This window comes from Nomascus leucogenys, chromosome 8, assembly GCF_006542625.1.
Source record: "Nomascus leucogenys isolate Asia chromosome 8, Asia_NLE_v1, whole genome shotgun sequence".
NCBI lineage: Eukaryota > Metazoa > Chordata > Mammalia > Primates > Hylobatidae > Nomascus > Nomascus leucogenys.
Genome location: NC_044388.1, coordinates 32,402,835 through 32,416,425, shown reverse-complemented (window position 1 = coordinate 32,416,425; position 13,591 = coordinate 32,402,835). Strand labels below are relative to the sequence as shown.

Below are 13,591 nucleotides of genomic sequence, written 5' to 3'. Positions count from 1 at the left end.
GTACAGTGGTGCAATCTCGGGTCACTACAACCTCCACCTCCAAGGTTCAAGCAGTTCTCCTGCCTCAGCGTCCTGAGTAGCTGGGACTACAGGCATGTACCACCACGCCTGGCAAATTTTTGTATTTTTAGTAGAGACGGGGTTTCACCATGTTGGCCAGGCTGGTCTTGAACTCCTGACCTCAAGCGATCCGCCTGCCTCAGCCTCCCAAAGTGCTGGGATTATAGGCGTGAGCCACCGTGCCAGGCCTTTATATCCACTGTTTTGGATTTTTTTTTTTTTTTACAGTCTTAAATACTAGCACCCTGAAAGACAGATCCTAAAGCTGGCTCTGAAGCTTCCTGAGACCCCTTCTCTGCACCTCCTTCCCCCTCTGCACAGTGGCCTGGGGTTGGGGGTCCTTAGATGTCTCTCCATCTCTGACAGAGGTTCCAACATGAGGCACTGGGAAGACTGAGTCAGGATGTGATGTCACCAAGGTGTGGGGATGAGATGAGGCTAATTCTGCCTGGGGGACTGCAGACCCTGAGCCCTTAGTGTCTGGCTTCTAGGACTCTTGTGGCAAAGGGGGAGCAGGGCTTGATGTGCTGAGAAGAGAGGGATTTGACATCTGTCTGGAAAGGGAGGCAGCACCAACCCTGCTGAGCCCCTATGTTGACACTCAACTGTCATCTGCCAGAAAATTGTAATAAGATACAATCTCTCATGGGTACAAGGTGAAACGGTGCTGGAGTTGTGCAGTGCATGGCTTGTACAACTGTAAACAGTGGCCCTGGGCCAATTACTTCATGTAATCTCACTAGGTTCCAATAATTATTTCCAAGGCAGGGGTTATTTTCCCCACATTACAAAGGCCTCCCAGAATAGCCTGCATCAGGTAAGTGTCTTGGGGCTAGGAAGGCCAGAATGTGGGAGCAGCCACCCCAAGCCTTTGTGGTCCATGGAGGCTGCTGAAGGGACTTCAGGGTTGCCCATCCCTCACTGTGAAGTGGCCTGGAGTAGGAAAGGGGTGGGAGCCAGGAAGCCACCCAGGTGTGCAGAGCAGAGCTCTGGTGTAGAATAGGTGGCAGCAGAGCGGGAGGCAAAGTGCTTCGATGTGGAAATGCCTGACATTCTCAAGCAAACCGCTTGTTCTTTTAACTGTGGAGTTATCTGGAAGTAATAGAGTCTGCTTGAGATGTTACCAGGTGATGGAACACTGGTTAGAATGAATAAAAGGTTCACATTTGTGTCTTCAAATAAGCTGAGCCTCCACAATAAACCGGTTCCAGGAGCTGTTGTCCACAATGAAGCGTGAGGCTGAGACATGATGCATCCCAGGGCGAGGTCACCTTGAGAGAGGCTGGGCTGTGGGAATAACAGGGACCACTTTTTTGCAGTGGTAAGTGCTGAAGCTAAGAATGAACCCAGGTCTGACTCTGGGGGTCACAGGGCCCACTAGAAAATAGGATAGTGGCAAACCCAGGAAGTATCCAGCAGTTCTAGAGACAACGCAAAGAGGACTTGGGTCTCCATGGTTTACTATAGAACCAATGATTACTAAGTCAGCCGATGTGATAACAGCAAAGGCCAGGCCTGGGGGACACATTTACAAGGTTAATAATGACCTGTTTGTTTGCTCTTCTCCTACGCTGATCTGGTTAACCTGTAATCCCAGCCCTTTGGTCATAATCCTCCTAGATGATGGCATCTCTCAGTGTTGGCCAGGGCCACATCACAGTGTGGACAGCTCCTCCTGCCCCAGCCCCCACCATGCCACGCTGAGGGCTAGCTCACTGGAAGTCCAACAGCTGCCGCTAGCTAGCTCTGGTCCAGCCCAAGGCAGGGTGGGGACTTCCTCAGGGTAGGAAAGGGGACAGGGAGAGGTGCAGCAATACTACCTGCCTGTCCTCATTTGTTGCCACCAGCACCCAGAGGAAAAAGACCATGACCTTGAGCTGGTGCCAGACATTCTCCCAGGACCCCACCTTCACCCCTAGTCCTGCTCAGGTGCCCAATCCTATAAAGACTAGCCCCCATCCTTAAGGTTCATCACGAGGAGGGGGTGACAGGGGGACACTTACTCCAGCCTCACATTCATAAGAAGACTTCAACACATTTACAAATGACTTCATGAATATAAAACCAGAGATGCACTGACACTGTCAAAGGAAGGTGTTTGTTTTCCACATTGAAACCTGTGCCCATCACCAGCCCACATGCTTAGAGAACACGAGGCATTTTTGTTTGTTTGTTTGTTTTTAAATAGACATGAGTTCTTGCCCTGTTGTCCAGGCTGGAGTGCTGTGGTGGAATCATAGCTCACTGCAGCCTCCAACTCCTGGGCCCAAGTGATCCTCCTGCCTCAGCCTCCCTAATAGTTGGGGCTACAGGTGCACACCACCATGCCTGGGGGTATTGGTTTTTAAAACTCTAACTGCCATTACCTCGAGCACAACGCAATATAATCTCACTTTGTGTGCGTCAAAAATTTTAACCAAAAATGTCAGTAAGTCTGTTTTAGAATTTTCTGGAAATGGGCCAGGTGCGGTGGCTCACGCCTGTAATCCCAGCACTTTGGGAGGCCGAGGCAAGCGGATCATGAGGTCAGGAGATCGAGACCATGGTGAAACCCCATCTCTACTAAAAATACAAAAAAATTAGCCGGGTGTGGCGGCGGGCACCTGTAGTCCCAGCTACTCGGGAGGCTGAGGCAGGAGAATGGCGTGAACCTGGGAGGCGGAGCTTGCAGTGAGCCGAGATCACGCCACTGCACTCCAGCCTGGGTGACAGAGACTCCGTCTCAAAAAAAAATAAAAAATAAAAAAAGAATTTTCTGGAAATGTCTGGACCTCTCTTAATCTCTGAAAAGCCCTGCCATATGGTGAAGAAAACCAGGGTGGAAACTAAGATACACCAGGCTCAGATATTTAGTGCATCTTTGCTGAGATACTGCCTTGAAATTCTTCCTTTTTACTGACTCAAGGCCCCACCTGGACTTTGGGATGAGGGTACTCATAGGTATTCTTCTGTCTTCCAGTCTTCCATTTTGGAAATAGCTCCCAACTTTGGCCTCATTCTAGTAACCGCAAACTTGGCCGGGCACGGTGGCTCACGACTATAATCCCAGCACTTTGGGAGGCTGAGGCGGGTGGATCACTTGAGGGCAGGAATTCGAGACCAGCCTGACCAACATGGCGAAACCCCGTCTGTACTAAAAATACAAAAATTAGCTGAGCATGGTGGTGGGCGCCTGTGATCCCGGCTGCTTGGGGGGCTGAGGCAGGAGAACTGCTTGAATCCGGGAGGCGTAGGTTGCAGTGAGCCAGGGTCACACCAATGTACTCCAGCCTGGGCGACAGAGTGAGACTTGGTCTCAAAAAACGAAGCTGAGCTGAGCTGAGCTGAGCTGAGGTAAACTATAAACTAAACTAAACTAAACTGAACTAAACTACTAAACTAAACTGTAACCGCAGACCTAAACTAAACTAAACTAAACTGAACTAAACTACTAAACTGTAACCGCAGACCTAAACTAAACTAAACTAAACTGAACTAAACTACTAAACTGTAACCGCAGACCTAAACTAAACTAAACTGAACTAAACTACTAAACTAAACTAAACTGTAACCGCAGACCTAAGGATAAGACCTTTCTCGCAGGGGACTCGGAGGCATCCCTTCCGGTTTGAAACCAAATGTCTGTCCTGTAGCGAACTCTTCCTTTTCGGTAACTCTCCTGGTGCCTCTCTGGGGGTCCGCTCCCGTCTCCGTGCCATTCCTCAATTACTTTAGCGTGGGACTAGCAGGCTGTGCAGGGCTGAGGTCGGAGACCAGGGCTTGGTGTCCTCCTGTGTGCCTCGCCTGGGTTCAGACAGCTGCCACCTGGGGCCACCTGAATACCCCCTCCCCGCGCAGGGGCTGACAGGATGCTAACCCTGTGAAGGCCCAGAGTGAGATTCCTTCAGCTGAGCTGTGTCCCTAGGGATGGGGGCTTCACTGGCCCCTCTCCCCCAGTCAGCCCGACCTACCTTCCTTAGGTCACAAAGCCTCATCTTACCCCGGGGCCCCTCCCATGTAGGTGGCCAGGTTGGCTCTGCCGATGTTGGGCTATCCCCACCCAACCCCCACTAGTGAAGCGAGGTGGCATCTGTCTTCAATTCTCTTTGTATTTTTGGGGGGGCTTTCTGAGTGGTGGTCAGGTGCTGTATCCCCTGGGACGCTCAGAGCTCACCCGGACCCCTCCCTTTCTCGGCCCTGCACCTGAGGAGTGTGGGGCCAGGTGGCGGCCTGGAGGGGAGAAGCTGCCGGACAGCCACTCACTCTACATGGTGAGATTTGCGCATGCCCTGTTGGCAGGCGAACTCTCACCTCAAATTCAGCTTTGAGAGCCGCTCACGGCCAACAGCCTCAGTGCTGTGCTGTGGTTGAGTTTCACGCTAGCCAGGGAGGCGCCGTTCCCCATCCTTCCACGCGATTGCAACTTCTTGGACGCTGCGGGCAGAAGCCGGGTCACGCGCACGGACTCCCAGCCTGTCCGCTACGCGTTCCCGTTTCCTGAGCTGGGGAGGGCTTTGGCCACAAGGGGGCAGCGCGGGCTCACGGGGCCTTGGGCTTAGATGGAGACGGCAGCGCTGGGAGAAACGAGGACCTGGAAACTAGGAAAGGAAGCGGCCTGAGGACGGGGAGGCACGTGGATCGCATCAGCGATGCCCCTCAGCGCCCAACCTTGGGGCTCTGTGCACGCCGCTCCATATCAAAAGATCTCTGCAAGGAGAATTATCGGGAAAGACGATCTCAAGCACCAAAAAATCCCACATCAAAGAAAGACTATCATATGCATCTAAAAGCTGAACCGAAAGGTGCATTGGTTCTGGAAAGTCTATTTCTAGAACATTCGATTGCTTTAGGCTTCTAGAAATTGAAGTTTTACTGAGCCTCAGGGTTTCAGGCTTAATTCACTGTGCTGTGCGTCCCTACTGTCTTCACTACTTCCATCGGGTTGGTGTGCGGGGTCAGAAGTCCGCGGAACAGGTGTGACACTCCTTCCTAGAGCAGAAATATTAGGGAAAATGATTTTGAAAATAAAACACTACTTAAAAATGGAAAACACAATTATATAATGGAATAAAATGCAAAATTCATAGACGTTTATAAATTAAAATATAAGCTATAGAAAACACACGGCTACCAGGCGCTCTTTGATGGAGAAGTGTGAAGACGCTGCCTTTCCTAACTTGCTGTGTGACACTGGACAAGTTTCATCACTTCTCTGAGCCTTGGTTTCCTCATTTGCAGAACATCAGGGTGATTTGGACTTGATGATTTTGAAAGCCTGCTGTGCTTTTGTTTTTATTAACTTCACCAATCCATTTCTTTTCTTATGTATCAGTCAGGGTTCTTCAGAGAAACAGAACCAATATATATTTTTATTAAGAGAGTTATTTCTAGGAATTAGCTCACATAATCTTGCAAGCCCGAAATCCGTCGGGCAGCCCCAAAGACTGGAAACTCAGACTGAGTTATTGCTGTGGTCTTGAGGAAGAATTTCATCTTCTCCTGAAAACCTAGATTTTTGAGTTTAAGGCCTTTTAACTGATTTCACGGGATCCACCCACAGTATCAAGGATAATTTATTTTACTTAAAGTCAACTGATTGTTAACCACATCTACAAAATATCTTCACAGCAACACGGAGATGTGTGTTTGATTAAATAACTTGGTACTGTAGCCTGGTAAGTTGACACAGAAAACTAACTGTTACACACCTCCCAGCCACCCGGCTTCATGAGGGATGACCTGGGTAGCGCTCCAAAGGCCTCTGCACTCAGTTTAATGCCCTGCTGTCACTCTCTTGAAATTCTTAAACATTTTGGAACGAGGGCTTCTCCATTTTTATTTTGCACTGGGCAGGCCTGCAAATTATGTAGCCAGTCCTACTGCCCCAAAAGAAATAGAGAAATATATAGAAATATACAGAACCTAAGTTTTACCATTGTGACCACTTTAAGTGTACAGTTCAAGGGCTTTAAGTTCCTTACAATTATTGCACGACCATCACTCCCATCCCTCTCCAGAAAACGTTTTCATCTTCCCTAACTGAAGCTCTGTACCCATTAAACACTAACTCCTCTTTCCCCACCACCTCCAGCCTGTGGGAACCACTATTTACTTTGCTTCTGAATTTGACTCTTCTAGATACCCCATATAAATGGAATCACACAGTATTTGTCCTTTTGTGTCTGGTTTATTTCAAGAGCACGATGTCCTCAAAGTTCATTTTGTTATTGTATGTGTCAGAATTTCTCTCCTTTTAAAGCCTGAATAATACTATTGTATGAATATACCTTATTTTGTTCCTCCATTTGTCTGTTGATAGACATTTGACTATTGTAAATAATGCTGTTATAAAGATAGGTGTACAAACACCTCTTTGAGATCCTGCTTTGAATTATTTTGAGTATATACCCAGAAATAGAATTTCTGGATCATATGGGATTGCTATGTTTAATTTTTTGAGGAACCACCATGCCATTTTCTGCAGTGGCTGTTCCATTCTACACTTCTGCTACATTTCTATTACATTTGTGCTTTGAGGGAACCCCCAAAGCAAAAGAGTTCCAGTTTCTCCGTATCCTCACCAGACACTTGTTAGTTTCTGGTTTTTGTTTTTTTATTTAATTGATTCTAAGGGGTGTGGTCTCTCACTGTAGTTTGATTTGCATTTCCCTAATGACTAGTGATGTTGAGCATCTTTTCATGTGGTTTTTAAATATCATTTGTTTACATTCTTTGGAGAAATGTCTATTTTGAATCTTTTGCCCACTTTTTTGATTGGGTCATTTGTATTTTCATTGGCGAATTGTAGGAATTCTCAGTGTATTTTGGATATGAATCCCTCATGAGATAAATGATTAAAATATGCATTGCTTGAGGGTAGGAGCCTACCTTAAGGTTCTTTTCATTCCCCTCAAGCACTTGTTGCATGGCCTATGATCAAGGAATGCACTCCATGAAGTCTGCAAGGCATGGTAGGTCGGAGGCAAATTGAAACGAGGTTTGAAAAAAGGGATACGAAAAGCATTTTCTAGGCAAGTCCAAGACTGGTTACCCTAGGAGGGAAGCCTCCTGGGGTAATCAGTGAGGCTCGTGCTCCCAAAGAATAATCTTGGAGGTGCAGAAGAGGAGACAGGGAGGCAATCAATTCTTGGTCTTTATTAAGAAGAAGGTGAGAAGAGTCCCATTCCCCAAACACCCCCGAAATAGACATGCTGCTGGTCAGGCTATGGGAGGGCTGATGTCCAGGCAGACCCTGCTAGGAGAGGGCAGCTCCGGGCGAGTGGGCTCTCACCTGAGCACCTGAGAGACCCTCAAGGGTGAGAGATATCAGAGCAGGGTGCACACCACCCCTGTGCCACATTTGCCAAGGAGCCCCCTTCCAAAGAGGGCTGGAGAGGGAACCCCCAAGGCTACAGACCCTGCAAATTTTACTTTCACACCCAGGTGGAATCTGTGAGTGACTGAACCCCTGACCTCCTAGATAAACAAAACACATCAGGGCTCCTCTTTCTCCTGGGAAAACAGGATGTGGTAATTGCAGGTGATTGCAGGATGGGGTGCCTGTTGAAGATGTAAACAGGGATGTGAGTGCTGGGCCACCTCCAGCTGCGGGGATTGGGAGGATAAAGGGGGCCCCTATCCAGGACCTAGTTCATCACCGTGGGGTTGGCAGGGGACATCTGCTCCCCCATCATTGGGCCAATGGGATGCTGGGGCTCCACCCTCATCAAGGGAGGCCTGGGGAGAGGCATGAGGGTGGCTTGTTTTCTGCTCTGACTTCAGTAGGACACCTTTCTCCAAATACAAATTTAGGAACATCCCAGTGGGTTCTAGCTTTTCTCAGATGGCACAGAACTTTGGGAAGGCAGGATGCATTTTCTCAAAGTTCTTTGAGGTAGAGTGTGGCACCTGTAGAAGCAACCAGGTGCAACGGGCCTGGTCCCAGGGTTGATATGTAAGCAGGGCTGCAAACCAGGCACACCTGTGTCCAGGAGCCTCCATGTGTGGCACTAGTACCCTGAGATAAACGTGTGCACCACACACACACACACACACACAATGTAGAGATCCCGATAGAATGGAGGAGCGTTTGGACAGTAAAGAAGGGGGATGTTAAAACGCAGCATTGACCTCCCTATTTCTATTGCAACCAGCAGTGTGATACATAATGGAGGAGGCTCTGGCCCCATTTCCACTGCTAATTAATATGTAAGTCCTGTCGCCTCTGAGAGACCTTCACTTTTCTATCTGTTCAATGGGCTCATGATGCCTTATCCTGCTCATTGGGTTTCTATGAGAATCAAATAAACTGAAAGATGAGAAATTTCTCTGAAAACTCTGAGTGCATCGCAGTCACTGCACTGTTGGAACAAGAACGCAAGAGAGGGTAGATGGGTAGCTGGGGCTCAGCCCTGCATCTCCTAGGTCAGCCCGGGGTGGGGGGATGGCAGAGGCTCAAGGAAGTGCAGTGCCCTCTGCTGGACATGGTGGTGCATGGTGCACCGCAGCTCACCCGCAGCCCTACCTGGGCGCAGTGGGGCTGGCTCCCCCACCCTGCCTTCTTCTTGATCAACTTATTTTTTTGAAAAAGGGTCTTGCTCTTTCTCCCAGGCTGGAGTGCAGTGGCACAATCATGGCTCACTGCAGTCTTGACTTCCTGGGCTTGAGCGATCCACCTCAGCCTCCTGAGTAGCTGAGACTACAGGTGCAAGCCACCATGCCCAGCTAGAGACAGGGCCTCATTATGTTGCCCAGGCTGGTCTCGAACTCCTGGGCTCAAGCAATACTTCTGCCTTAGCCTTCCAAGGTGCTGGGATTATAGGTGTGAGCCATGGTGCCCAGCCAAGATCAACTTCTTAAATGACCCAGGTATATAAGCCTCATCTGGGAGACCACTGCCTAACCAACTGGGAAGAGATAACACAGTCAAGGGCGTGGGCATAGCACACAGGCAGGCAAGGCTGGCTGATGGGCAAATGAGTCCATGGCGGGCACCTGGCATTGAGTATGATGGTCTCTTTTGCTGAACTTCAATCTGGCCCCAGAATCCTTCTCAACACAGCATTCCAGGCTGTCAGGATCACTGACTAGAGGAGGTACATGAGATAGAGTACATTTGTCATTCCAGCATATCAGCTTCATAAATGGTAGCTATTCCTATTATCTATGAATTCATACAATTTTTATATTAACACAATACAGGCTGGAAATGGTAAGTGCAGGAAGGGTCTATGGAGTGGAAGAGCTATAGGAACTCAGAAGAGAGAGAGAGACTGTCCCCAGCTGCCAGGATCAGCGAAGTTCCCCTACAGAAGGTGACATTAGAAGTGACATTGAGGCCAGGCACGGTGGCTCACGCCTGTAATCCTAGCACTTTGGGAGGCTGAGGTGGGAGGATTGCCTGAGCTCAGGAGTTCGAAACCAGCCTGGGCAACATGGCGAAACCCCGCCTCTGCTAAAAATACAAAAAATGAGCTGGGTGTGGTGATGCACTCCCATAATCTCAGCTACTAGGGAGGCTGAGGCAGGAGAATCGCTTGAACCCAGGAGGCAGAGGTTGCAGTGAGCCGAGATCTCACCACTGCACTCTAGCCTTGGCGACAAAGTGAGACTGTCTCAAAAGAGAAAAAGAAGTGACATAGAAAGATTGGAGAAGGAGAGGGGTCCGTTCAACTCTGAGGGCTGGCTCCCAGGCCCATCTCCACTGCCCAGTGAGCTGTCACCTGCACAGGGTGATGTTCAGGTAGCGGCTGTCCCGCTGGACGCAGGGGCTCAGCAGGATGTCATCCTCCGGGTGAAGCGCACCCCCACCGGGTAGTGGGACACCGCCTCAGGGTGGGCCTCCAGCATGGCCTTCAGCTCCAGCAGGGCCTCCGTGGTCCTCTTTCTGCACTCAGCCCAGGGGGACAGAATCCAGAACTCAGGGTGGGAAGGGACCGCTGGGAGCCCTCCCTCCAGACTCTGCGCAGGTTCCCAGCCTCAGAAGGCCTCAGCTGCCCTTGGACGTGGCTGTGACAGGGGCTGCTAGCTCTTCCGAGGCCCCTTCCTCATAGCAGCGGAGCCTGTGGAGGTGTCTCCCTGAAGATCTACCTGTTGCTCGTCTGGCCCCCGGGGCCCCGTAGAATCCGTGGCTCCCTTCAGATCTCTGGCCACAGTTGTCTCATATCCCTAGGCGTCCTCCTCTTCAGAGGAGAGTCCCTCTGGTTCTAATCCTCCTTCTTCCAAATATTCCCACCTGAAGATCTGGAGGACCTCACCCTTGAACACAGTGACAGAGGCACCCCCTGAGAGTCCCAGGCACCACCCTCTCCTTCCCTGGAGACAGACACAAGGAGAGGAGAATTTAGAGAGAAAGCCACAGGGAACCAGGCTCCAGGCATATCCTTAGGTCTTTGCTGGGGGGTCCCCCCCAACACAGAGTACCCGGACCCCAGCATGCTGGGTGGGCTCTTCTGGGTGGGGAGAGGGACGGGTTCTGTGTCTATTTTCCTCACGATGCTGAGAGGTGTGGTCCCAGGAGTGCTGCGAGAGGACTCAGAGCCAGTGGCCACCCATGAAGAATGGGCAGGTCTCTCGGAGCCTGGTTTGCAAACGAGACCTGGTGCTCTGCCTGCTAGGGTCACATTGAGGACTGCCTGAGCTGACCCAGTAAAGTGGGTCCACAGGGAGGGATGGTTAGGTCAGCAGGTTCTGACTCCCTGCAGTCTGGCCACAGGGCAGAGCCCCCCTGGGGATGGCCCAGTGCTGGACGTGCTGCTTGAAGTGGCACACGTGGGTGGAGATCTTGGGGCTGAGGTTGCTGTTCTCCTGGCAGGCAAACAGGAGTCAGAAACAAAAAGCCATTGATCCAGCCCACAAGGCACTGCAAGAAGATGCTACAGGGGACAGGGTGGAAGAGGGTGTGGGGCCAGGCAGGGTGGGGATGGGGGACACAGTCATTGTGACACCTGACATTGCTTGGGTGCAGGCTCTGAGCAGAGTTCTTTACAAACCAGGGCCTCATTCTCAGCAGACTGTGCCCCTTAGCTCGCCTTTGCGGCTCCCCTGTAGCTTGGGAGTCCCTCCGGGCCATGCAGACATTGCTGGAGGTCATTCTTTCAGTGGCTGCGTGGAAGTCCAGGCTGGGGAAGGCCCACAGGCTATTCCACCATTTTCTCTCGGTGTCTATATGGGATGTTTTCAGTGTCCTGCCACCACACGCTGCACTATAGCAAATGTCTTAGTCCCAAAGCCTTTCCAGATTGTTGGGGCAAAGGGAAAGTGGAGTTTTAACTTCAGCAGGTTCTTGCCAGATTAATTACCTTACAGACTGTGCTAATTCACCTCCTTCCACACCTTGGGAAGCCTTGATTGTTGTAAGGGTTGAATGGCCAATGGGGACCAGTGTTCTGGGTTGGGGTCTCTGGTCACAGATTCTTATCCTTAGAAATGATGGCAGAACTGCCCCAGTAATTGCAAAGGGAAGGCTCCGTGCTTCTTGGGCCAGGAAGGAACTCACTTACCAAAGCACCACCATTCAAATCTATACCTACACACACACACTAAAGCTCTTCTCTCCCCCTACCCCCTTTAAAAAAGAACTAAATGTTCATTATAGATATTTTGAAAAGCCAAGACCATAAAGTCAGCATTCTCAGTTCCAGTGCAATGTCAGACCTAGCATTTGTAGCTGCATTTTTGATGGATGGAGTCACTAGGGCATTGATCCCAGCCAGGTCTGGCTGACACCCAGAAGTCCAGGCTCTTGCACTATTGTACATGCACTCAGGGAACCGGGACATGGGAAACATGGCGAGGATCATCCAGGGAAGTGAACAGTTCACGGCTGTGTCCTTGAAAATGTGACATCTTCTGCATATTAAGGGCGGAGAGCTGAGGACGTGAACAGAGAGGCTAAAAGGCAGCCTCAGAGAAGGCCAGCCTCAGATCTGCAGCCAGGAACTCTAGGGGCAGGCGACAGAAGGGACAAAGTCCAGTGGCTTGTTTTGGGGATGGTTGGGTGGAGGGACGATTGGGAGGAGGCCTGTCCAGCCATCCCATTCATGAACTCAGCTCCTGTCTGCTCTGGGCCCTGGGGGAGTCCAGGGGGACAAAGGCTAGTTCAGGCCTGCTGAGTGGAGCTCGCACTAATCCCCGCCCATCACAGCTCCTGCCTCTCCTGGAGCAACTGATGAGCTTGCGTAATAGGGCTGGGACTGGAGCTGGTGGCCTCCGTGGCTTGATTAATGTGTAAATGCGCTGCTGCCTCTACTGGGCCTGCATCGCCAGTGCCCAGCCCCTCCTCTGGATTCACTGGAGAGTTCGTTCGCCCCCTCCCACCCCACAGGCCTTTCCCACTGTCCCATCCCTGCCATCTCTCTGTGTGCCATAAACCAGATGCCCAGGGCACCTCTTGTGGGGTTTCAGATGACACCAGAGGTGGGGGTCTTGTGTGGAGAATGAAGAATCTTTGTTTACCATCATGAGAAGGGAGGGCACATAGGGTGAGCACCCTTCATGCGGACTAGACGCTGAATCCTCCCAACCCCAATTGTTGCTACCAGCTCTACTTTACATATGGGCAAACTACAGCTCAGAGAGGCAGAGCGATTTACCTAGAGTCACACAGCAGGTAAGTGAGGGGCAAGGATCAGAGGCTAGGTCCACTTGAATCCACAGCCTGGGCATCTTCCACTGTCCCAAGGGGCCAGAGTTTCCGGGCATCAGGTCTGCGTATACGCAGAGCACACGCTGGGGAGGGGCTCTTGCCTCTTTCTAGGCAGACGCTCTCTGGTGTCTTGGAGACCGGCCTGGCCATGGCAGAGCTTCCACAGGCCCCAGGGCACAGGGTTATTCTAACCATAGGCGCTGAGTGTGTCTCTGGCCCTGGCTCACTCCCCAGCGACAGTTTGCTGAAGCTGCTAAGCCGGAGCCACGTGGGCTGAGCTCAGAGGCCCTGGAGCTCTCTTGGAGCTTCTGGCTGTTCGCCGGAAGGTGGCAGCTGTGATTTAGAGTTTAATTTATTGGGCCGCTCCCTGGCTCAGCTCTGGCTCCACAGACACAGGCACATAAAGCTGTTAGCTGTGTTGGAGCTGAGGCCACAGAGAGAAAGCCTGTGGGGCACTTTCCATTCTCACCCCAAATCTGTAACCCGGACAGAGCAGGGCCTTTGGGCTGGTCTCCTTCGCTGCTCTTTGGCCCTTCCCTGCCCAGATCCCACACGTGGCTTCCTGTGTTTCACTTTCCAGCACCTTTCAGGTAGTTAGTCTTCCTCATGGTTTGTTTAGTGGGGTCCCTCTGGTGCCACCTGTAGTCCCCCTCCCCTGGGGAGAGGCCGATCCCTGAAGGAAACAGGGCCACTTGTCCCTTGATTCCTGGTTCGGACCTAAAGCGGAACAATCTCGGCCACACCCAGAAATGCCATGAACTTCCAGCGGGTCCTCCAGGTTCTGCTGCTGGTGTGGACTCTGTTGGGCTGCCTGGCTTGGGAGAAAACACTACAGCCCAGCCCAGGGCTCAGCTGGAGCCAGAGAGGCCTATGATCCCATCCTGGCTGCTCATCACAGACCCTCTG

The 13,591-nt window shown here is 51.1% G+C and overlaps 1 protein-coding gene across 1 annotated transcript in view; it reads right to left on the bottom strand.

Moving 5' to 3' along the window:
• Nucleotides 1–4,834: 4,834 nt before the first annotated feature.
• EPHX2 (epoxide hydrolase 2) overlaps nt 4,835–13,591 on the bottom strand; it is an 86,171-nt gene continuing 77,414 nt past the window's right edge. The window contains exon 19 of the mRNA XM_030817011.1: nt 4,835–5,028. Within this exon, the coding sequence (XP_030672871.1) occupies nt 4,995–5,028 (34 nt within the window). The 3' untranslated portion in view covers nt 4,835–4,994. The remainder of the gene's footprint in view (nt 5,029–13,591) is intronic.